This window comes from Aspergillus pseudotamarii, assembly GCF_009193445.1.
Source record: "Aspergillus pseudotamarii strain CBS 117625 unplaced genomic scaffold BDV38scaffold_58, whole genome shotgun sequence".
In the NCBI taxonomy this organism is placed as follows: Eukaryota; Fungi; Ascomycota; class Eurotiomycetes; order Eurotiales; family Aspergillaceae; genus Aspergillus; species Aspergillus pseudotamarii.
Window position 1 is genome coordinate 152,163 of NW_022475072.1, and position 22,254 is coordinate 174,416.

Genomic DNA, 22,254 nt, shown 5'->3' on the forward strand with positions numbered 1-22,254 from the left:
TTCATTAGCAATTTATTCGATTCGGATGGGTTCGTGTCTCTTGTTAGGGGGGCGAGGAGCGTGGTTCGAAAAAATAAGAATAAAGTAAGAGTACTGATGCGTCTGTCACTATAGCGCGAGACAAGGTAAGTTGAACATCCATGAGCCTTTGTGGAAAGTCATAACCAGACCGTTCAAGTCAGCCACACATAAGCAAAAAGCAGAAAAACAGCCAGGAAGAAAGTCAGCCATACACGCCAGCCGACACCTGTCCGTTCCGCCATCCGCAGCATGCGACTCATGTTTCCTCGTATACGAAGGCGGGTGTTGTCAAATGTATCATTGAGCTCTGTAATTGTCGAAGTATCCCGAATCTCCTCGCCAATAGCGAGCGTAAGCTAGATTCGATATCAGCACCCAAATATACGTAATCAATCGGATGAGGGGGTAGGAGGACTACATCTTTCAGCATCTTGACTTTTGCGCTGATACCCTCTACCTCGGCATCATTCTGCGACTCTAAATGAGATAGAACTGCATCGGAGTAGTGACCCCTGTTTCGGCATTAGTATATGTTCCATTATGACCAAAGTTACTCGTTGAAGCCTACTTCGCATTTGGCGTTGCAGCCCTGTATCCATTTCCGATAGAGGCTCCATTGTTGGGATATCCTCCATAACCATAACCACCCACTCGGCCAGGTGACCTACTGACAGGTCTGGAGTCGCCGCCATATGAGTCAAAGAGGGAAGCCGATGCGCGAGGATCACGCTGGTGAAGGCTGGAGCGTGGGAATCTATGCCATCAAATAGTTAGTCAAGGGAAATGAGGGGGATCGCGATCAACTTACCGTGAAGCCATAACAAAAAGCGAGTAGACAAGCCCAATCTTGTGGGAAGATATTCTAGGAGGCTGGTACCATGAATTGGGTATTTCCCAGATTCTAGTTGGCCAGCATCGCGTAGAGACTACACTCAAACTTACGTTGTTGAGACCTAATAAACCCGATCCCGTGGTTGAAGGCTTCTGCGGTCTGGTTGCGGCAATCAATAGACAAGTACTCCATGAAGTCCGCACTGCTTCTTGGACCCGGGGGTGACGGCGGGTTACCATAAACGGAATAGTCTTCCTATTCAGGAAAGGTGCTTTCTAGCCACTTTACAGGCGACTGAGTTGAAATATAACATCTATCGCTGGCACTACTAATTAGTGGTGATATAGTTGAAAGCGTGACTGAGTGACTAACTTACTATGTAGGTGAAGAGTCGCCTACATTTTATCATTCCCTTGGTCTTCCCAGTATGCCCTACGGTGAATCAGAGACAATTAGTGCCATACAACGATATAATAATCTACAACCGCTTTTCTATAGTCAGCGGGCCATGTGGCCTGCCATAAACATTAATTGAACTATGTTATTTGCTGTAGAGTTGAGCGCGGGGATAGTTGTATACCCTATTATACCATGGCCTTTGCTGACCCCAGCAAAACACAATATTATGTTGCGTCTTGTCAAAACTAACCTATCCCGTATGAGAGGCTATTATACCGGCCCGAGCAGTCAAGGAGAACATTGACCATGCGGATCAGAAGGTTACGCCCTTTTACAGTCACCCTCTGGTCGTTCCTGTAGACCTGGAGTCTACAACCCAATCCTGCCGAAGAAACTAATCAATGTCCCAATAAACCAGCGCCAATCACCTGCCTCTGCTTTCAAGGAGATTGTATGAGCCGTAAAGCAATCTGATTTAGTCTCGCATGTTGTCGTTCTTGATTTCAGGTTCAAAGTCTTCATCATCTTCATCATCCTCACCCTCATCATCCTGAAGCTTTTCCGCGGCGTCCTTAAAGTCGATGACCTTTCCACGTGTCCTTCGCCCTCCAGTAATGATGTTTTTGTCAGAGATTGGCTCGAGATTATCTTTGTCATCCTCATCTTCTTCTGAAGGGGAGGAAGGGTCAACATATGTTTGAAAGCTAACGCAGGTAAAGCGGAACTAAGTCCCGAGGGAGATTTCAATGTTTACCTTCCATCTAGGAAAGGAGAAACAGTCAGTTCGACTATCTTAATTTGGGTGTCGAGGGTTTCGTAAACTTACAATGTCTTCATTTTCACTCTCATCGCTTTCATTTTCGCCCATGCTCACATCCATCTCATCAAAACCCTGCGTAGTCTTGCCCTTGCCGCTGCCCAATGTCGCGATATTAGGTGCGTTAACGGCAGGATCATTGCTCAGGGTGGTAGCTAGGTTGTTATTGTCCATGTTGATAGTAGAACTGACGTGCTTGTTCACAGAGGATGATGAGGATATGAAGATGATTTGTGTGGAGCAGATATAATGTAACCTCGTAGGATTAAAATGAATGTTAGGGCAGGGGATAGAACAAGGGGAGCTTAAATAATTGCAGGAACTGTTTGTACGAGAAGAACACAACAACGTTCTCAAGTTGCAAGGGAGCCTTCCCTGGAGTTGGTGTTCGCTGATTGGCTACGAGGCTTGAGGATCAGCGGTGCTGCTCCCGTGACGAGCTTTTCCCCTTCTGGGCATGGCATCACAAACATGCTACTGAATTCGTACAATTCCCCGTCAAACTAGAAGGGGAGAGATGCAAGCTCTACCAGAGTCAATCTGAGATTACCAGGTATTCGGAGTTGAGCCAGAACAAGGAGGGTATGACAGCACTGTCCATGATTCAGCCACGTATTGGTTTTAGGGTAGCTCGAGCAAGTAGGCGTTCAGGCCACCGCTTGCCTGGTACCTCCTATTAAAACAAGATTGGGATATTCACACTGGGAAACGCAAATGAGGTCCACGACCTATAGATATCATCCATCCATGGGAACACATCAGGTAGGTGGATTATTACTTTGAGCACAGAGATTCTGTCAGTTGACAAGTGGAGCTCTATTGTCGTTATAAATTAGGTAAAGCGGCTCATAAAGGAATTTGAATGTACCTACGAGACACAGAACGAGCCAAGTCGTCGCAATACTGAGATAGAATTTACGGTACTTGGAGGAATGCTCCGTTATAAGTCTACATGTATGCTCCCGAGATACTTCTACATGGAGGTAGTGGTCTCTGGCAGGGATCCAGACTTGTCCCAGCATTAGTCAGTAGTCACCCTCATGGTTGCAATCAGCGATGACTTCATGCGAAACCTTCCGAACGCCATCGAGAGAAGATGATGTATTGCAGTGGGAATATTCCGCACATGGTGTCGATAGGAACAAGTGAACGTTATTCGTCACTCTACAGAATAGTCGATCCATGGAACCCTAAGGAATTTAACCGGTCATGATGACGGAAGGAGTATGGAATAACAGATACTATATTGAACGCTTAGGGTATTAAAAGGATGGACTAGAGATCAGAATATATTGTAATTCATGAAAGACAAAAGAATAAAAGAAAATGAGAGCGATAAATAAAGCAGGAAGGTAAAACGAATAAATCATACCCCTTATGCAGTAGTTTTGAATAAAGGCAAGGGAAAGGAAAAGAAAGAAAAGAAATGTACAACCAGTGTTCAGGTATTACGTCATCCACTATCCCCGCCAAAAGGAAGAGAGAAAAATCTAATCACAACAACAACAATAACAATAATAATAATTATATTAATTAATCCATTCAGAGCCTCTCCCAATCAAGAAATAAACACCCAGTTCACCACCCGATCTCCCTTAAGGCTACAAGTAGATGCAACTAGAATAATGGCGAACATAGGAGTAAATTCGCTCCAAGGCAATGGAAATGGCCAGAACCCCACTGGCGAATTCTGGAAGGGAAGATCCGATCAAAATCCTCGCCCGACCCGTGTGGGCGAAGGCCATCGAAGCCCATGGATGCCCGTGGAAGCTATGACTTGCTAGAAGTTTCGCTGGAGCAGAAACTCACCGCCCACCACTATATCAACTGTAGTGCTCGCACAATCTCTGCCTTCCCCTCTCTCACACATTAAATTTTTTTTTTCTCATTGACTTACTGGGTCTCATCCTCTATAGACAGGAGACAACTCTGTACATTACCTGCACACTATTTGATTCCCCCTCCGTTAACGAATTTCTTTCCTCTCTTATCACCTTTCTTTAACGAACTACCCCTCCTAGTGTTTTCACAATGGCCCCCGCTGTCGGTATCGATTTGGGTACCACCTACTCCTGTGTGGGTGTGTTCCGTGATGATCGCATTGAAATCATTGCCAACGACCAGGGTAACCGTACCACCCCTTCCTTTGTGGCTTTCACCGATACCGAGCGTCTCATCGGTGATGCCGCCAAGAACCAGGTCGCAATGAACCCTCACAACACTGTCTTCGATGCTAAGCGTTTGATCGGTCGTCGTTATGCCGATGCTGAGGTCCAGTCTGATATGAAGCACTGGCCCTTCAAGATCGTCGACAAGGGTGGCAAGCCCATCATCCAGGTCGAGTTCAAGGGTGAGGAGAAGCAATTCACTCCCGAGGAAGTCTCCTCTATGGTCCTGACCAAGATGCGTGAGACCGCTGAGGCCTACCTTGGTGGTACTGTCAACAACGCCGTTATCACTGTCCCCGCCTACTTCAACGACTCTCAACGTCAGGCTACCAAGGATGCTGGTCTCATCGCCGGTCTGAACGTCCTCCGTATCATCAACGAGCCTACTGCCGCTGCCATCGCCTATGGTCTTGACAAGAAGGCTGAGGGCGAGCGCAACGTCTTGATCTTCGATTTGGGTGGTGGTACCTTCGATGTTTCTCTCCTGACCATTGAAGAAGGTATCTTCGAGGTCAAGGCTACTGCTGGTGATACTCACCTTGGTGGTGAGGACTTCGACAACCGTCTTGTCAACCACTTCGTTAACGACTTCAAACGCAAGAACAAGAAAGGTTAGTCTTTTTGTTCCCAAATCTCCCAAACTCCCCTTCCAGAAACCAAAAATAAAAGACCAATTTACAGCATGAAGAAAACTGAATACTAACTTGGATACGCCAGATCTCACTACCAACGCACGTGCCCTCCGTCGTCTCCGTACTGCCTGTGAGCGTGCTAAGCGTACACTTTCTTCTGCTGCCCAGACCTCTATTGAAATCGACTCTCTCTTTGAGGGTATTGATTTCTATACCTCGATCACCCGTGCCCGTTTTGAGGAACTCTGCCAGGACCTCTTCCGCGGTACTATGGAGCCCGTTGAACGTGTCCTCCGTGATGCCAAGATCGACAAGTCCTCTGTCCACGAGATTGTCCTGGTGGGTGGTTCTACCCGTATTCCCAAGATCCAGCGCCTTGTCTCCGACTTCTTCAACAAGGAGCCCAACAAGTCTATCAACCCTGATGAGGCTGTTGCCTACGGTGCTGCCGTCCAGGCTGCCATCCTGTCTGGTGATAGCTCCTCCAAGTCCACCAACGAGATCCTGCTGCTCGACGTTGCCCCTCTGTCCCTCGGTATCGAGACCGCTGGTGGTGTCATGACCGCCCTCATCAAGCGCAACACCACAATTCCCACTAAGAAGTCGGAGACTTTCTCTACCTACTCTGACAACCAGCCTGGTGTGTTGATTCAGGTTTACGAGGGTGAACGTGCTCGTACCAAGGACAACAACCTGCTCGGAAAGTTCGAGCTTACTGGCATTCCCCCCGCTCCCCGTGGTGTTCCTCAGATCGAGGTTACCTTCGACGTCGATGCCAACGGTATCATGAACGTTTCTGCCGTCGAGAAGGGCACTGGAAAGACTAACAAAATCACTATCACCAACGATAAGGGTCGTCTCTCCAAGGAGGAGATTGAGCGTATGCTTGCCGATGCCGAGAAGTTCAAGGCCGAGGATGAGGCTGAGGCTTCCCGTATCCAGGCCAAGAACGGCCTTGAATCTTATGCCTACTCCCTCAAGAACACCATCAACGAGGGCAAGCTCACCATCTCTGACGCCGACAAGGAGACAGTCACCAGCAAGGTCGATGAGATCATTAGTTGGCTTGACAACAATCAGACCGCCACCAAGGAGGAGTACGAATCTCAGCAGAAGGAGCTCGAAGGGTATGTGATATGAAACCCCTTGATATCCCTACATGATTGATATGATGCTAATTGTGCTGTAGTGTTGCTAACCCTATCATCTCCGCTGCTTATGGCGGTGCTGCTGGCGCTGCTCCTGGCGGTGCCCCTGGCGGTGCCCCCGGTGGCTCCACTCGTACCGCTGACGAGGTTGAGGAGAAGCCCGAGGAGCTTGACTAAGTCGCTTGACCGACAATGTTTTTCTTACATTTTTGCTGTTTGCGGATGGGCGATCGGCTTTTAATGGTTTTGTTCCTTAATACTCTATGCTTATTTCCTTTTTAACGAATTTATGGGATTTTCTTTTTGTGCATGGTTGCATAGATCTGAGTTTCATTTCGACGCATGATGATTTGCAGAACTTGGGAGGGGAAAAGTTCCTTACGAACGTTTAATTCTTCATAAAAAAATGGTTCATGTATTGTAGAATACAGTAATGGAAACTTGCTTCTTTCGAAGAACTTGAGCACATTCGTCTTTTAACGATACTATGAGATATGGTAAATTATATACTCAGTTATTCTTTCTTTCACGCGTGGAGTCATACAACTTCTTCCAATAGGACTCCGTAAATATCGCCATCTATTCATCGGTCATAGTCCCTCAAAATCTCCCACCCACCATCTGCGTAGCCTCCTACCTCCCATCTGCAAAACCTCGCCGTATCTGATTTCCTGGGCCTTTTCAGGGAATTTCTCGCGCTGGTCCCGACAGACTCTGAGGAAGGCAGCAGAAACTCCTATTGTGAAGGCGAAAATGGGGTCACCAACTCTGTGTATTCGCCCAAGTTAACAGTATTAGTATTCGCCGATGTTCAAAACCAGCTACGTCGGTTCATGCAGTATGGATAGTGTTTGGATTGAGACGATGGATTTCCGACGTACTTCGAAATTAGGTAGATTGGCATATCTGCTGCTGTCTCCCGCTAAGCAGGGTATGTCCAGTTTGTTGAGATAAGACAACTGGGAGGATTCCAGTCGCAAAAGATACAATGAAGTAGTGATTGTCGATCACGTGATACTCCTTTATGTCTTAAGGGCTTGTGGCCTTTGCCAATGTATAAACAAATCAGAAAAAGCGCTTTACGTGACCCCGGTATATCTTACACGTGTGCTTAGAATCCCAAAATCTATTTATATTTATCTCCTTTAGCTATCAGATATGGCGATGTAATAATTAAGCGGAGTTCACTTTTGTGACCAAGATCTTACCCATAACTCGATCATGCTAAAAAAAAAAGCATCTATCAAAATACAAAGGGCCTGACAGCATGTTCTATCATGGTACAAATAGCCGCACGAAAGAGTAAAAAAAGAAAAAGAAAAAGCCAAATATCTAAAGCCTGCTATTAATATCAATCCATGCTCTTCTCGTTTATACGACCTGGCCAAACGCGGGAATCAACGTCTGAGCCAGCCAGAAGCTGAAAACGAGCTTGGGCCCGGTCATGAGCAGCTTGGGTGTGAGACCCTTGAAGAAACTGGTCAGGCCCTCGTTTTTCACCATGTTCGACACAATGCGGAAGCCAGACTCTGGGTTCTCGAAATTGCGGTTCTGGATACGAGTCTTGATCACATCAAGGGGAGCCGACACGATCAGAGAGGCACTGGCACCACAGACAGATGCCACAAAATTCTGCGCCCAGGAAGCCGAATTATAATCCTGCAAGTTATAGATGTACTCCTTGGCGAAGGCTGAACCACCAAACAGCTTTATTACAAATTAGCATCTAAGCATAATCGACAAGGTTGTCAATGGTCATAAGCATACCGCGAAAGACCCAGGTGCATTGCGAGCAGCGGTCCAGCCAGCGCCGCGGTAAAGTCCCATGCCTTCATCGGAGATAATCTTGAAAAGACCCCGACCACGGAAGGCCTCGGGATTCGTCTGACGCTTAATCTTCAGGACATCCAAAGGAAGAAGGACGATTTCACCGATACCGATCAAACTAATTGAAATATTAGCAACTGTCTACATGTCTGAATGTCTCCTAGTGAGGGAACAACAAACCTTCCGGCGGTAGCATGCATGATGGCCTTACCTGTCCCTTTTCCAAAAGTATTATCGAAGTCGGCACCATGATGTTTCGCCAGGTAATCCCTTGCGAATGGCTGGCCACCATATTTGTAGATTCGTTGCAGAACCTGCCGATACCAATTAACCGATTGTGACACGTGCCCGCGTCTAATCTGCTTTACATACCTTGTAGCCAGCGGCGTAACCAAGACCAGGAAAAAGCGAGGTGAACTTGCGCCCAAGGGAGGCGTTTGCATACTCTTTGAAAACGACCTGTTTCATACCATCCATTGACGTGATCTAATCCCAAATACAGTCAATAAACATGTGATAAGTAATATGGAAAACGGTGGTATTTACCCGGGTCTGATTGCTCATCAATCGCTTTGCAGTTGTATCAACCTTTTAAATAGCATCAGCGTCAATTCGAAGCACCGGAGACCATTTAGAAGAGGTAAATCATGTAATGAGTTCATCATACCGGATGGAAAACCAGCAGCTCCGCAATTCCAGCGGTTCCTGGTGTGTTATCTTAGCAGCCGAACAGTTCATGGGCCAAGGACATAACACTTACCGGAACCCAGAAGTCGAGCAGTCGCGGATTCCCTCTTGACATCTTTGGAGGCAGAGCCGGCCTGAGCAATGGCGGGAGACATTTCTTTATCTTTTCTTCCCAATAAGTTGTGCTGGCGAGTAGTGGACAAAGTCGTTGATAGTTGAATTTTTCTTCAATAGAACTTTTTTTGAGTGAAAAGGCCGTGACAAAGCGATCAGATCAAAGACAAGCGACAAGGCGTGCGCTTAAGATAGCAGAACCAAAGCAGTGCAAGCAAACGAGAAGGAGAGAAGAATTTGGAAAGGGGCAAAAGCAAAAGAACTCCAAGGACGTGAAGAGAAGATGCAGATTCCCAGTCAGTCATCGTCTGTTTTGCGCCGAGTCGGACTTTCCTCAAGGCCTGCCGGCGTTGAATTAAACACTAGTCCCAAATAGGACTGGGCTATCGGCATTCATATCGGAGGGACGGGTTAGTAATCCCATGTCTAAACTATGTTATGTAACGGATACGTTCCATATAGTAACTATGCTCTACCGATTCATAATATCCGTGATCATGTCGCAAGGCGTGTTTCACTACTTATCTTCAATTCAACAGCCACATCAGCATGCAAAAGAAGCGTGTTACGTAACGCAGCCTGATATAAAGATGAAAGTATCACTACCTGTCAGTACGTATCACCAGATAATCACATCAAAAGTAGTTTTGCATTTTAACCATAAAGTGATAAGTCTTTGCCAAGAGGTCATCAAGGGAATACGGAACACCTGATACTAACGCCTGCACACATGAAGAATCGCCACAAGGTCTAACCAGCTCGTTTGCCTCATACCGGAGTGGCTGGTCACACATCCGGCCCCAAAACAAAACACATACTGACGGTGGAACAGTTACAAAGCTTGAGAGAGCGGCTGACCAGAGCTTAAAGATCGCCGAAGGTGTTTTCCCCGGAATATCTAGAGAGTATATCAGTATGTGCCGAAAACCGCCCTTGAAGAATAAGCATACGTGATGTACAGAAAGCCATCTTCATCCTTGTGTTCTTCGTAGATACTGCTCATAAGTGCAGCTGTTGGTGGTAGCACCTCGTCGACGAAGATGAAGATAGCCTTCTCAGGAGACAGCTTGATGCGCTTGCGGATAACATAGACGAACTGCCCGACGGTAAGGTCTGCAGGAACAAGATACTTCTTCTTATCAATGGTGGCGATGTCCGACTTCTCGACTTTCTCACAGATTACCTACAAGTGAAACTCGAGTTAGCATTCTAAACAAGCGGTGAGTAGACACTTTGCTTCTCCGAAGAGCAGCTCAAGGACAAAGAATCATGCACAAAGTACGGATTCAGATGGAGTTATACGTACTGGAATGCGATCAGCGTATTTCTGACGGATACGCTCGGCTTCTGCCTTGCGCTTCTCAAAGGGGTGCTCGTCCTTGAACTTGGAGCGCATATTGATGGATCAAATCGGTTAATGGAAACAACTAGGTCGGTTTACTATGGGTACTAGGTACGTCAACGAGATATACGTAGATGTTATGAGTTGCAGAAAGATGTAAATGAGATGGTTGGTGTAATAGTTGAGCAAGTAGAAAGAAGGTGGATGATGACAAAAGGGAGAGCAAAGCCCCGCGTCATGGGTAGTTCCACGGCTGATAAGGTCGTCAGGCAAGAGCGGATCACGGGGCGGAGGCGGTGAGCAACCCCACACGTGAGTCACGGTCAGGTGCCCCAAATCATCCCATTAACTGGGCTTGCTTTGATTTGATTTTGTCATTTTCATATAAAGGCCAAGTCAGGTAGCTCGTGAACACACGTCATATTTTCACGTGGGGAGCCTGGGTGTCCCGATGATGCCCTACTATGTACGGAGTACACTGTACAAAGATAGCTTGTAGCTGTGGGCAGGCGTCCGCCTCCACCTGATCAGCGGCTAGACTGCGTACTGGTGCGTGCTGTCTCCATAGAGGCTCTTGATAGGCTCTGCTCCTGGAGTTTGTAGTCGGTATTACAATCATGGTCAACTTTCAAGAGTATGTATAGACCCAATTCCATGGTAATTCTCACTCTACCTGGTATCATTTGCAACGTGACAGTCATAACTCTACATACATCCATCATGATGGTTCCACGAGCCCAGTACTAGCCAATCCTCCAAGTGATGCAAACAAGACAAACTATTTATTTCGGCGCTTCTGACTAAACAGGAAGAGGAATTTGTGCCAAACAATCCAAACAGCATATATCCGGATCTTTTGACTACGGGTGGTCCCATACAGTTCCGGTCCAGAGAAGGTAACCTCACGATTAAGTTACCTATATTTCTTGAGATAGGTGGAGCCATTTGAGAGAGCGTGCGCCCACTCATATTGTTCCGGCACCACCTGATCCCTCCACATATCAGCCAATTTTCAATTCCATCTTACAAAATCATGGCCATGTCCCGGCCATATATGCCTCTTCGGAGGTCACTCTGCCACTTCTCATCGCAGACCAGACACACACCTTGTAACTTTCAGCATACATTTCGCAGATACTCAGCGGAACGGCGAACCCGCGAACCGAAACCGTTTACCGTGTGGAGGCCATACCTGCGGTTGGCAATTGGCGTCCCATTCATCGGAGCTCTGATATATTCCATGGTAAACATGTTTCGAGGCCAAGCGGCACCTTTTCATTGTGAATTTCGGTCTAACAAATGATATAGATGACAGGTGAAGTGACCGAACTCGATTCCCCGTCGATCGTGGAGCTCGATGCAGCGTTGAAGAAACAAGCAACAATTAGCGAAAACTCTCCAATGCGTTTACGAATGGAGAAATTGATCAAAGAACACCAACATAAAATTGTAGATGAGTTAAGCAGGATTGACGGTACTCAGTTCAAAACGGACACCTGGGCACGTCCCAATGGGGGTGGCGGCATATCTTGTGTTCTCCAAGATGGCAATGTTTTCGAGAAAGCAGGTGTCAATGTATCGGTTGTCTATGGTGAATTGCCCCGAGCTGCTATTGAGAAAATGAGGGCAGATCACAAGTCATTTGTCGGCGCAGACGTGGAATCTTTGGAGTTTTTCGCTGCCGGCTTATCGCTGGTTCTGCACCCCCATAATCCCATGGCACCAACAGTCCATCTGAACTACCGCTACTTTGAGACGTCAGATCCTAAGGATCCTATCAATGGAGATAAGAATTGGTGGTTCGGCGGTGGTACAGACTTAACCCCTTCCTACCTGTTCCCCGAAGATGTCAAGCATTTTCACCAGACTATCAAAGACACCTGCGATAGGCATGATGCAACATATTACCCTCGATTTAAGGCCTGGTGCGATAAGTATTTCTACCTTCCGCATCGCCGAGAGTCTCGCGGTGTTGGTGGTATCTTTTTCGATGATCTTGACGCCAGTTTCTTGGGGTCGTCCGCCACCTCATCACAGAATTCTCAGGAAACTCTATTCTCATTTGTCTCCGATAGTCTTGCTTCCTTCCTTCCCTCCTATGTTCCTATTATTGAACGCCGAAAGGATATGCCATTCACACCTGCTCAGAAAGAATGGCAGCAGCTTCGACGTGGGCGCTATGTCGAATTCAACCTGGTTTATGACCGTGGCACCAGCTTTGGCCTGCGCACCCCCAACGCTCGTATCGAAAGCATATTGATGAGTCTCCCTCGAACCGCAAGCTGGGCCTATATGGATCCGGTGTCAGGAACCCGGACCGAGAGTTCTATGGAGGAAGAGAATCTGGGCGAGGACAAGGAGCGTGAAAAGGAATTAATGGATGTTCTCAGACATCCCAGGCAATGGGTGTAAGCCGCCCTCTTATTATTGTAACCAAAATTTTAGATAAAATCTTCCCCTCACCTGTAAAATTTAGTATTAAGTGTGTTTATAGAAGTCAATTGGAAACTCTGTCATTTCTTTGATCTATATCCTTGTTGGTATATCTGCACAGGATTTGAAAACCAGACGGCTGGCCAATGGCATATAAAGATGCCCTCTTCGAAACCGAGGGTATGTTCTATCGTAAAATATGGCCTGTGCTGTCTTAACGAATACTAGTAACAAGAGTTAAAGTAATAAACGACGGTGATACAATCTAAGGGAGACGTATTTGTAGACAAATAAAAGAGAAGAAGCGCAAGGCATAAAACAAGACAATTTTGTAAGAGTATATATGTTTATAAGGGCCAGTCTTCGAATTAGGACGTACCAGTCATCCTAACGACCAGTTACTAAGCTCCTTTGCCTCGCCAACCAGCCTTTCTGGGCATCGGCCAAACTCGAACCGTGACGATACCTCGAAACGGGAACATTATTGTTCTGCAGTCGACTTTGCATCTCATACCAGGCGGAGCTCATAAGAGCAAGCTCTCGCGTCTGAGCGTCGATTATCGTCTGAAGTTCGATCTGCGTATATTATGACGATTTAGCAAAAGGAAAGAAGCCGGGGTGAAGGGAGGGGCCCAAAAATTATCAATTCATGAAACAACGTGGAATTGAACAAAATTAACGTATCCGCTTACCTCGCGATCCTTTGGTATGCTTTCATCCGCATCGTCCTCGAAAGGTTTCAGTCGCTCCTGGAGGAACTTAATGTGTTCGTTTTGGTTGTGGATATACTGCAAATCATGTATCAGTGCCAAGTTTCGGCGTGTAATAATAGTGTTCTAGGGTTGGTTCCACTGACCTCAGCACGTTGTGCCAGTCTCTCTAGGTTCCGCTCAATAAGTTCAACGACTTGTTTCGTGAGTTCCATTCCAGACTTCTGAGAAGCTTCAGAGGCACCACCACTTTCCTGTGCCGCGATCTCTGCTAGTAACTTTTTCATTTCCTCCATAGTTTCTTGGTCCTCCACGCGACTTTCAGCAATCTCAACCTGTCTGTTGTCAAGCATTGTCCGCAGCTCATCCCGTTCAGCACATGTTTCTCTGGCCAAGGCCAAACTAGCGTCAAGTTCAGCTTGGAGAGTATGTACTTTCTGTTTGATTTCATCCGATTCGTCGCGCAGTTTGGTTGATTCCACTAAATCATTCTCTTTGATCTCATTAATCATGACTAGCTTCTCCTTGCTCGCAAGCAAAACTGTCAAATAGTAAGTAAACATGCGATTAAAGTTCTTCTAAGTTGAGGTAGACCCTTACCGGCTGCTTGCGCATCGGCAAGCGCTCTGCTAGACTTGTCAAAAGAGTCCTGTACTTCTGCAAGTTTCTTGAGTACGGAAATATACTGATCATACAGCTTCCAATATTCGTCACTGAAAATCCCGTTAGCGCTAGTAGCTAGGAGATATGCGATTGAGATACCCCTGTGTAGAATTTTTTCGGGCCCTCTGCAGGGTTTCGCTGAAGGCATTGGAAAATCCTTCATGCTGAGAATTGACCTGTAACAATATCAGCCGATCCCACCCCTGTATACAGTCCCGAGGCATAAATTACAGTGGTTGACGACCCCTTCAAGGATTCGATCTCTTTCTTGAGCTCCTCATTTTCGGTTTTCCTACAGCGCGGAGTCAGCCCATACTTGAAAGCTAAGATAGGGATCCCTAACAGTTGTGATTCCTTAACGCCAATGTCTTCGAAGTCCTTTTGTAGCGTGCCCTGCAGCTTTGGCGTTTCGCTGCCTGGTGTAAGAGCTGGGCTCCCAGGGGAGCCTTCAAGTTCTCGAATCCGTTCTCGTAGCTCACTTATAAGTGCATCATCTCTCTCACGCTGTTCCTCAGCACTGCTAAGTCGCTCTGTCAAGGCGTGGTTATTGAATTCAAGTTGTTTCTTCAAACTCTGCATTTCACTGCATTCCTGTTCGATTCGTGGCAAGACTCGTCTATATTCTTCGAGCTCAACATCACGTTCTGACGTCCATCTTTGCTGCGAATCTGACTCTTTCAACTGCTGCTGGAGGTCTTTAATCTGATTCTTGAGCGTCTGGTTTTCCTTTTCAAAGTCCTGACTGGCTTGTAGCTTTGACCGATATTTCTCTGCGGCATTAGCCTTCCGAGCGAGCTGGTCTCTTTCTGTTTTCAACTCATCATAGTCATCCTGCAGCCTCTGGAACCGTTCGTTTTTCACGCGCAAGGACTCCACTGTCATTCGCAGGCTGTCAACCTCATCCTGCGCCGCGGCGAGCCGAACCTCCTGGGATGCGATAATGTCTTCCTGCTGGCGAGATTTAGACTCCAAGGCTTTTGTATTGAAACCAAGGTCGCCTTTGCCGGACTTCAGGTTTCCTAGTCGATCCTCTGTTGTCGCGAGGCGGCTCTGAAGAGTATCGTTGTTTTCTTGAAGGCGTGCCAAACGGTTATGTAGGTCTTCCAGTGCCTTCTCGAGCTCCTTCTTCTCATGAGTCAAACGGTCATTCTCAGCAAGCACTTTCCCTACTCGTTCCTCGAATTGCAGCTCTAGATCGACCGGATGTTCCCGTTTGGACAAATCCTCTTTGATCTCGTCCACAGGGTCAAGGGGCTCGTGTTGGCCATTCTCAGCTTCTTCAAAAATATCTTTCAGGGACTCCTGAGTCGGAGTGCTCAGTGTTTGGAGGGTTTCCACGTATGACGGCGCGTTCGGCGAACGGATAGCGGCGATTAAAATGAGCTTGAGGAGTTTGTTGGTTTCCTTGATTGAACTCTTTTCAGCGACCACTTCCAGATTTGGAGCCGGATCTAATCCAGAAGGGATCCCGTCGGGTTGTTGGCGGATATAATTGACCAGCGTTTTGAGGATGTGTTTCAAGTTCTGTAGTTTGGACAACCAGTGGTCCGACGGATTGCGCTGCGGGAGCTCATCGAGGAAATATTGGGGGTCGATATCTTGTAAGACTTCCCAAATGATAGTCCCATCCGTCAATTCATCGGTCGTTCGGATTGTTTTGCCAAGGGCGAAACTATTGATCCATTCCAACAGGGCCTGTGTGATAGTGTGTTCGGAAGCCATGTTTGCCTAAGAGGCAGTTGTGTTGGGGAATGCTTCAGGGGTCAAATGACAAGACTTCAAAGCGATGGGCGATGAGATCGTACGTGAAATTGCATTCTTTTGAAACAAAACGGGGCAGATCGGTTGACGAGTTACCGGCAAAGACCTTGAAGGTGTTCTTTCGCAGTTTCGCGGGATTCCAGGTGGGATCCACGCTACGCGCATAAATAGATTATTTAGTATAACTTAAGTAGCTCTAAGCCGCGGAGATTTGGAGAGTTTGTGGGGGGGGTTGCTTCTACTACAGGAATAGTAACTAGTGCCAAAATTTTCTTTCTTTTTTCTAATGTTCTCTGCAGTACTTCTCTGTCGCACTACTATTTACCGCTGACAATTGTTAAAAGAAGAGCATACGGTTCCGCCCAATTTGTTTTCTCTCCTAACGGATGGGTCATGGAAAGGCAGGATAAATATCGACCATAGTAGGAACACGACCCGTACGAATACCATCTATTACACGCACAACAATAGCAATTTCGAAGCGCTACTAGGGCTACAGGATTTTAAATACCAACGCAACAATTTCCATAAGGTCATAACCAATCCAAACCCGTTATTCGTTAGACCTGCTCATATTGGCTCCTGGGATCCAACGGGAACGAATAAGTAGTTCCGAGGCTAGCAGAGGCCGTTGGGATATGTGGGGGGAGCTTCTTTACGAACTCCGTGGCTCTAATCACTACTGTATAGACACTGGGAGGTCATTCTCAATTGTCGGATTGTACTTGGCAGATTGGACTGAAATTTGCTGAACCGCCGATTCAGGAGCGTCAGCCGAGAAGCCACTTTTAGACACTGTCAGAATATGCCGCTGAGAGTGAGCGATAGGAGAAGGGAAGAAATACTTGATTAACTCTAGACACAAGGAAACGTATTAGTCCTTGATGCGCATATAATCAATCGTTTATCGGGAGAGATTCATGGGTACTAACGAAACCTATGAGTGATACGTCCACCCTAGGAATGAAAACAATCAGCATGCCAAGTCAGTACAGAATCTGTTAAGGTCCACAACATACGGCATCGATGACAGACTTCATTGCGTTCTCTAGGACAGATGGAGGGGTGTCTTTAGGATAAGTGACCACAATTGGATTGGCAAAAGACAGAGACAAGCATCCGAGAAACAGAGTGGGAAGTGACTTCATCTTGATACGGCACCCCCCTGTAAAGAGACCGGATGTCCTGAAGTAAATACCAGATATAGATAGGGAAGCTTGAGGAAGAAACTAAGCAGAACAAAAGTTGTCTGATACTAGCACTTGGTAAACTGATTCACCTTCCTGTTGCAATGCAACCTTGAATCGGCAACTGCGTCATTAAACGGCAGCTGACTCAGCGGTCAGATTAGTTAACCCAAATTAACTAGTTAGCGTCCTTTTCCTCGAAACAATCTTCATTGACGTCCGATAACCGTTCCAATCGTCAATTCTTACCCTTGTTCCACCCCTCTTGTTCGTTTCTATCCTCGTTCTCCCTCTTCGTCTGAGCCTTTGATTTTCATGATTTCCTATGCCCTTCTTGTTCCTTTATTTGATGGGCATATTCTAGGATTCATTCCTTAAGCTTTTCAATTTGCATTCGCGGGCTACTTTTGTTGAGCGGCAGTCTTCTTGAGCTGCGACATTGCCTGGAGTCTTGCTCTGGTAATCCAGATAATCTTACACAGCTTCTACATACCGTTCAGGGTCCTTTTGCTAGTCGTTGCTTACTGGAAGGGTCAATCGGCGCAGGGGATCATATGAGGTAGACTTGACAGACAAAAACTGGGATTCGGGCGGTCTTCGAGGGTTCTTTTCTTATTCTGATTTTGGGCGGAGGTCTTGCATCCTCGTGTTGTTCTCTCAAACCTGACGAAGGTAGCTAGCAAGCATTCTACAAGTTTCGACATCTCTTTCCATCTCTTGCTCTTTCAGGAGACTGTTATTCTTGGAAATCAGAGGGGAGAATAAGAAACCTATATACGATAAATTTGAAGAAAAACAGAGAAAAGGAAGGTTATTCAAGAGGAGCAAGAAAGAAAAGAAGAACAGAAGAAAACAGGGAGAAAGAGAGGGGACAGAGAGATTGATCAAGATCTGTGCAAAGCACAAGAACGTGGAGAGACAAAGGAAGAGAAGGAAGAAAAAAAAGCCACAGAAGAACCAAAAAGAAGAGAATAATAGCATTGAGTGTGACCAATTGGCACTCGTGAATTATACAGTGCTTCACCCAGCCTCATCTCATCCCCTATACCTCCCTTCGAGATCAGCATCCACCTGTGTATTTGTCATCATGTCGTCAGGACTAGCCTCTGACGAAGTCGCTGAGGATTACAAGAACTCATTGGAAGATCTAACAACAAACGACAGGTTCCAGATCAGCAATCTAACGGTTATAGCGAAGGAGAACACCGAGCATGCCATGGCCATCTCCCGAGTATTGGAGAATCACATTCGAACAGTAGGTGGCATACTCTTTCCCAGATTATATACACTTGCTGGTGTTGTATTTTGCAAGGCGCACTGCCGGCAGTAGTCTTTCTGGATGAACTTCTAATCTTTGTTCTGTAGACGCCGCCGGCCCAGAAATTGCCCGCCTTGTATGTAGTCGATTCAATTGTCAAAAATGTAGGGACGCCCTACACACTTTTTCTGGGTCGGAATATGTACCAGACATTCATGAATGCCTATACCTTGGTCGACTCGCCAACTCGCAGAAAACTGGACGAAATGCTCAAAACATGGAAGGAGTCGGTCCCCGGTTCTCTAGATACGAGGCCAGTCTTTCCTCCGGAAGTTACTCGCGGCATCGAAAGTGCGCTCATCAAGGCGAGGACGGCCGCCCTGCAGCAGCAGCAGGCGAGGAGCCAACAGGAAGTCCTTACTCGTGGGCGTGTTGGGACACCCCCAGGCTGGGGAAGTAACAGCGCCACAGCTCAGGGTTCTACTCGTTATCCACCATCCACAAATCCAAGCCCGCCTACGCTTTATCACAGGAATGGGTCCGGTCATGGGTTTCCATCGGTAAGCTGTCATCATTTTGAATGTTGCCATATGATTATTGCAATGAAGTGTCTTAACACATTCAACAGGCAGACCCGCGATCAACTCCAACACCTCAACTTCAGCAACAGCAACAGCAGGATGTGGACCTCTCAGCTTTAAATCGGGATATAGAGACTTTAATTACAACTGCTCGAAGCGATTTCGCGAATAATCCCCTCGACCCTTCTGTACAGCAACGGTTAAAGGCTCTTCTAGACCTCCAGGGTATCTTGCAACGCCAGGAACTTACTCAGGAGCAATTGAAGCTTGTGCGCGATCAGGTTTCTGCGCTTTCCCCAAAGCCCCCGACTTCAGTTTCTTCGACTGTACCCCCTGCTATTCCAGCGGTGTCAACACCATCGATGGCAATGCCTCCTGTGCAAGCTATTTCTCAGCCTCTTCAGCAGCTTCTAAACCCCGGGACACTTGCTGAGCTTATCAAATCCACTACTGCGCGCCAGCAGCCTACGCCACCGCCCCAGGCTCAGAGTATCTTGCCACAAGCACCTAGTAGTGTGGCATCGCAGCCAACTATTACTTTGACCCCGGAGAACCCACTCATTGCAGCGCTGAGAGCACGGGGCCTTTTACCCCCTGCTTCGGCACCTCCAACAACGTCCGCTACCCCTTCCTCAAACCTCGCTTCGGTCTTTCCTTTCATTGTGCCTGGCCAAGTGCGATTTACACCTCCTGTGCCAACACCTCAAGTGACGGATACTTCGAATGTACAAATTAATGTCCAAATGAACACGGCGTCTATCAAAATGTAGGTTATGCTTATGTTTAATGATCCCGACGCCTCTGACATGAGTCACAGACCACGAAACGCCTTCATAGCTACTCTCTATGAGTCAAAGCCCAATCGTTGTGGGACTTGTGGGCGTCGATTTTCCGCAACAGAGGATGGGAAAGGAAAGAAAGCGCGCCATCTAGACTGGCACTTTCGAACCAACCAGCGGATGGCAGAGGCGGCCAGGCGAGCTCAAAACCGCAGTTGGTATGTTGACGAACGGGTTAGTCTTCTCTTCAAAGTTACCGGATTTGAGTTGCTGTTCGACTGACCCTCAGTAGGATTGGATCAAATCCCGAGAGGTGGGCGATGATGAAGGCCTTGTAGACACAGAAACATCCGGTGAGGCTGTAAATGGAGGTGATGGTGGTTCCGCGACGAAAGGGCCGCCGAAGCAATGGATACGTGCTCCAAACGATGCCACTCTACGGAATACTCCCTGTCCTATTTGCCAGGAGAAATTCGAGTCAACATGGTCGGAGGATGTTCAAGACTGGATATGGCAAGATGCCGTCAAGGTTGGGAATCGCGTGTACCATGCTAGTTGCTATGCAGAGGTGACCAAAGACGGTTCCACGCCAGCACGCCGGGGTACTCCATCGGGGCGTACTGGAACTCCAGACTCCGTATTAGGCAAACGAAAGGCTGAGGTGAGTTTGCTAGAAGTGAAAAGAAAATTGAAGACTCCAGAGACTGACAATGTGCGCTAGGGAACTGATTCCCCTGGCCAAAATGCCCGGGTCAAGTTGGAGCCAATGTAAGGAATATCGTCTGGTCGAGAGGACTAGGATTTGCATTGTCTACTTAGTCCGATCAGAAATCTGTGCCTCGAGCCCATCTTCCTTACCCCTAATTTACTTCCCCCCTTTTCTTTTCTTTTCTTTTCTTCCTTTCTTTTGCATTAGGACAGAGTCCGTACGGCGTCGCGGATCTATCTTCACAATCATGTGCTCCAACAATTGGAGTGTTTTGTATATATACATAGTAGCCAACATTTACTGGGACCTGCCTAGACTTGAAGCCCCAAGTCGAACCATAGCTCATCAATATAGTTCATCTTTCCCATCCGATAGTGTATTCTACTGTACTGTATTGTACTCTCCTCCGTATTTTGTAGGTTCCGCGACGGGGCCGCGGGCAAATGACGGCGGAAATATTGTGGAGCACTCGTTTCTTTACTCCGCTATAGACCCTCCTCAGTACTACAGTTGCATTGCGTCCCATTATAAATCCACTACACCCTTTTTCCTCCAATGTTCTGATCGGCTGTTGAATACTCTACCTATACACCCTCTTCGGTATTATTTTCCCATCATCTACTCCTCAATAACATACATCCAGCATAATACATCGCCTCACATCATGGCTCCACATAACGTTCGGTGGGGTATCATGGGTAAGAGAACCTTGGCACAGCAGCAATCGATGATAACTAACGGCATCCTTTGGAAACTTTTATAGCCACTGGCTGGATTGCAAGTGGTACGTTCTCAAGCAATCATTTTTCTATCCCCGCCTTCCGCCAACAAAAAAGAACACCCAGCTAAATAGAATATGTGTTAAAACAGTCTTCGTAAGGGACCTCTTGAGAGATCCTAATGTCCGAGGTGCATCTGATGTCTCCCACACAGTTGTTGCAGTTGCATCATCTTCCTCCAAGTCCCGTGCAGAGGATTTTATCTCGGATACAGGCATTCCTGCTCCCTGCGCTGCCTACGAGTCCTATGGGGACCTCGTGGCCGACCCAAATGTAGACGTCGTATACGTTGCAACGCCTCACTCGCACCACTTCCAAAACGTCATGCTTGCTTTTGAGGCGGGTAAACATGTTCTATGTGAAAAAGCTTTCACTGTCAATGCCGCCCAGGCAAAGATTCTCTGTGAGACAGCGAAAACGAAAAATCTCTTTTTAATGGAAGCCGTCTGGACTCGGTACTTCCCACTTAGCGTACAGATCCGGGAATTAATTCAGAATGGCATTCTTGGTGAGGTACTACGTGTGCTGGCGGATAATAGCTTCGGAGATGACATGGAAGAAAAATGGGGTATTGAACATCGGATGGTTAATAAGGATCTGGCTGGCGGGGCGTTGCTTGACTGTAAGTTTTCCTGTCTTAATCGTATGCATATATCTACCCTTCACTTGATGGGCTCAATGCTCTTGTCATTTTCGGCACATCGCGAAGTGTCACCACACTGACTCCAGCTTGCAGTGGGTATTTACTCCTTGACCTGGGTCTTTCAGGCTCTGTATCACACTCTTCCCCGCGAGTCGCGCAAGGCACCCTCACGAATCTCATCGCACATGTCCCTTTACCACCTCACTGGTGCTGACGAGGCAACCTCCATTTTACTTACTTTCCCCACCAGCACCCCGTCCAACCTTCCTCACCTAGGTGAATCGCAGGCAGTGGCTATGACACATCTCCGAGTGTCGACCAATGCCGACGACAAGCCCGTCCAGCCCTCCGTCCGCATTCAGGGCACCAAAGGTGAGATCCAGGTATACGGCCCTGCGTTCCGGCCGGAGCGGTACCGGATTGTCTCAAAGGGTGAGGGGGAAGTCAAAGATGTGGAATGTTCATTCCCTGGTGACGGAAAGGGCATGTACTGGGAGGCGGACGAGGTCGCACGGTGCTTGCGGGATGGTAAGCTTGAAAGTGATAGCATGCCATGGGAGGAGAGCATCATCATTATGGAGGTCATGGATGAGGTCAGACGTCAGGGTGGATTGGTTTATCCTGAAAACATTGAATCCATAGTCTACCCTACACGGCTGTAAGAGGCGGTCTGTATCGTGTGGGAGAACAAGCATACCTTTGTTCAGAAGTGTGTAAATATCCTTAGTACTAACGATTATATAAATAAAATGTACTGGAGTTAA

At 47.2% G+C, this 22,254-nt stretch overlaps 10 protein-coding genes across 10 annotated transcripts; 4 read left to right on the forward strand and 6 right to left on the reverse strand.

The window, feature by feature from the left end:
• Positions 1-89: 89 nt before the first annotated feature.
• Positions 90-1,409, reverse strand: BDV38DRAFT_170886 (SNARE domain- containing protein). The gene is made up of 4 exons (XM_032051943.1): positions 830-1,409; positions 590-775; positions 440-533; positions 90-377 (listed from the first exon to the last, which is right to left on the reverse strand). The coding sequence occupies exons 1-4, from the start codon at positions 1,090-1,092 to the stop codon at positions 174-176; spliced, it is 747 nt and encodes a 248-aa protein (XP_031910117.1). The 5' UTR covers positions 1,093-1,409; the 3' UTR covers positions 90-173.
• A 318-nt stretch (positions 1,410-1,727) lies between these two features.
• On the reverse strand, positions 1,728-2,243 carry BDV38DRAFT_286244 (histone H2A.Z-specific chaperone CHZ1; the record flags this gene model as incomplete). Its single annotated transcript, XM_032060628.1, has 3 exons — positions 1,728-1,921; positions 2,007-2,013; positions 2,079-2,243. The coding sequence occupies 3 exons, from the start codon at positions 2,241-2,243 to the stop codon at positions 1,728-1,730; spliced, it is 366 nt and encodes a 121-aa protein (XP_031910118.1).
• A 1,150-nt stretch (positions 2,244-3,393) lies between these two features.
• On the forward strand, positions 3,394-6,194 carry hsp70 (molecular chaperone Hsp70; the record flags this gene model as incomplete). The annotated part of the gene is made up of 3 exons (XM_032062723.1): positions 3,394-4,848; positions 4,955-5,996; positions 6,059-6,194. Exons 1-3 carry the CDS (start codon positions 4,101-4,103, stop codon positions 6,192-6,194), a joined length of 1,926 nt encoding a protein of 641 aa, XP_031910119.1. The 5' UTR covers positions 3,394-4,100.
• A 580-nt stretch (positions 6,195-6,774) lies between these two features.
• Positions 6,775-8,876, reverse strand: BDV38DRAFT_169617 (putative mitochondrial GTP/GDP transporter Ggc1). The gene is made up of 7 exons (XM_032051936.1): positions 8,605-8,876; positions 8,512-8,549; positions 8,391-8,432; positions 8,217-8,330; positions 8,025-8,158; positions 7,785-7,962; positions 6,775-7,724 (listed from the first exon to the last, which is right to left on the reverse strand). The coding sequence occupies exons 1-7, from the start codon at positions 8,684-8,686 to the stop codon at positions 7,389-7,391; spliced, it is 924 nt and encodes a 307-aa protein (XP_031910120.1). The 5' UTR covers positions 8,687-8,876; the 3' UTR covers positions 6,775-7,388.
• Positions 8,877-9,509: 633 nt separating this feature from the next.
• On the reverse strand, positions 9,510-10,041 carry BDV38DRAFT_273867 (autophagy-related protein 8; the record flags this gene model as incomplete). Its single annotated transcript, XM_032057747.1, has 3 exons — positions 9,510-9,543; positions 9,596-9,828; positions 9,952-10,041. 3 exons carry the CDS (start codon positions 10,039-10,041, stop codon positions 9,510-9,512), a joined length of 357 nt encoding a protein of 118 aa, XP_031910121.1.
• Positions 10,042-11,020: 979 nt separating this feature from the next.
• hem13 (coproporphyrinogen oxidase) lies at positions 11,021-12,399 on the forward strand (the record flags this gene model as incomplete). The annotated part of the gene is made up of 2 exons (XM_032060629.1): positions 11,021-11,230; positions 11,296-12,399. The coding sequence occupies 2 exons, from the start codon at positions 11,021-11,023 to the stop codon at positions 12,397-12,399; spliced, it is 1,314 nt and encodes a 437-aa protein (XP_031910122.1).
• Positions 12,400-12,481: 82 nt separating this feature from the next.
• Positions 12,482-15,786, reverse strand: BDV38DRAFT_256568 (putative microtubule binding protein HOOK3). Its single transcript, XM_032055527.1, has 8 exons — positions 14,137-15,786; positions 14,025-14,085; positions 13,893-13,969; positions 13,731-13,843; positions 13,277-13,671; positions 13,113-13,208; positions 12,800-12,996; positions 12,482-12,644 (listed from the first exon to the last, which is right to left on the reverse strand). The coding sequence occupies exons 1-7, from the start codon at positions 15,513-15,515 to the stop codon at positions 12,808-12,810; spliced, it is 2,310 nt and encodes a 769-aa protein (XP_031910123.1). The 5' UTR covers positions 15,516-15,786; the 3' UTR covers positions 12,482-12,644; positions 12,800-12,807.
• A 31-nt stretch (positions 15,787-15,817) lies between these two features.
• On the reverse strand, positions 15,818-16,852 carry BDV38DRAFT_256574 (uncharacterized protein). The gene is made up of 4 exons (XM_032055528.1): positions 16,574-16,852; positions 16,487-16,511; positions 16,400-16,409; positions 15,818-16,339 (listed from the first exon to the last, which is right to left on the reverse strand). Exons 1-4 carry the CDS (start codon positions 16,700-16,702, stop codon positions 16,234-16,236), a joined length of 270 nt encoding a protein of 89 aa, XP_031910124.1. The 5' UTR covers positions 16,703-16,852; the 3' UTR covers positions 15,818-16,233.
• Positions 16,853-17,828: 976 nt separating this feature from the next.
• Positions 17,829-20,175, forward strand: BDV38DRAFT_295562 (putative mRNA cleavage factor complex component Pcf11; the record flags this gene model as incomplete). Its single annotated transcript, XM_032062724.1, has 6 exons — positions 17,829-17,996; positions 18,107-18,559; positions 18,628-19,346; positions 19,398-19,593; positions 19,652-20,020; positions 20,081-20,175. The coding sequence occupies 6 exons, from the start codon at positions 17,829-17,831 to the stop codon at positions 20,129-20,131; spliced, it is 1,956 nt and encodes a 651-aa protein (XP_031910125.1). The 3' UTR covers positions 20,132-20,175.
• Positions 20,176-20,613: 438 nt separating this feature from the next.
• BDV38DRAFT_256583 (Gfo/Idh/MocA family protein) lies at positions 20,614-22,213 on the forward strand. The gene is made up of 4 exons (XM_032055529.1): positions 20,614-20,766; positions 20,832-20,852; positions 20,939-21,469; positions 21,584-22,213. The coding sequence occupies exons 1-4, from the start codon at positions 20,733-20,735 to the stop codon at positions 22,150-22,152; spliced, it is 1,155 nt and encodes a 384-aa protein (XP_031910126.1). The 5' UTR covers positions 20,614-20,732; the 3' UTR covers positions 22,153-22,213.
• The last annotated feature ends 41 nt before the right edge of the window (positions 22,214-22,254 follow it).

Excerpts from the sequence above, each read along its gene's own strand:
- BDV38DRAFT_256568 (XM_032055527.1), bottom strand. The coding sequence starts at position 15,515 with ATGGCTTCCGAACACACTATCACACAGGCCCTGTTGGAATGGATCAAT. Across the intron at positions 13,970-14,024 it reads TGAAGGGGTCGTCAACCACT|GTCAATTCTCAGCATGAAGG; the intron begins GTAATTTATGCC and ends ATATTGTTACAG. Across the intron at positions 13,844-13,892 it reads CGAAAAAATTCTACACAGGG|TGACGAATATTGGAAGCTGT; the intron begins GTATCTCAATCG and ends CGGGATTTTCAG.
- BDV38DRAFT_169617 (XM_032051936.1), bottom strand. The coding sequence starts at position 8,686 with ATGTCTCCCGCCATTGCTCAGGCCGGCTCTGCCTCCAAAGATGTCAAG. Across the intron at positions 8,433-8,511 it reads AGCTGCTGGTTTTCCATCCG|GTTGATACAACTGCAAAGCG; the intron begins GTATGATGAACT and ends GCTATTTAAAAG. Across the intron at positions 7,963-8,024 it reads ATGCATGCTACCGCCGGAAG|TTTGATCGGTATCGGTGAAA; the intron begins GTTTGTTGTTCC and ends TATTTCAATTAG.
- BDV38DRAFT_256583 (XM_032055529.1), top strand. The coding sequence starts at position 20,733 with ATGGCTCCACATAACGTTCGGTGGGGTATCATGG. Across the intron at positions 20,767-20,831 it reads CGTTCGGTGGGGTATCATGG|CCACTGGCTGGATTGCAAGT; the intron begins GTAAGAGAACCT and ends AAACTTTTATAG. Across the intron at positions 21,470-21,583 it reads TGGCGGGGCGTTGCTTGACT|TGGGTATTTACTCCTTGACC; the intron begins GTAAGTTTTCCT and ends TCCAGCTTGCAG.
- BDV38DRAFT_256574 (XM_032055528.1), bottom strand. The coding sequence starts at position 16,702 with ATGAAGTCACTTCCCACTCTGTTTCTCGGATGCTTGTCTCTGTCTTTT. Across the intron at positions 16,512-16,573 it reads TGAAGTCTGTCATCGATGCC|GGTGGACGTATCACTCATAG; the intron begins GTATGTTGTGGA and ends TTTCATTCCTAG.
- BDV38DRAFT_170886 (XM_032051943.1), bottom strand. The coding sequence starts at position 1,092 with ATGGTAACCCGCCGTCACCCCCGGGTCCAAGAAGCAGTGCGGACTTCA. Across the intron at positions 776-829 it reads CTTTTTGTTATGGCTTCACG|ATTCCCACGCTCCAGCCTTC; the intron begins GTAAGTTGATCG and ends TTGATGGCATAG. Across the intron at positions 378-439 it reads AAGTCAAGATGCTGAAAGAT|CTTACGCTCGCTATTGGCGA; the intron begins GTAGTCCTCCTA and ends TATCGAATCTAG.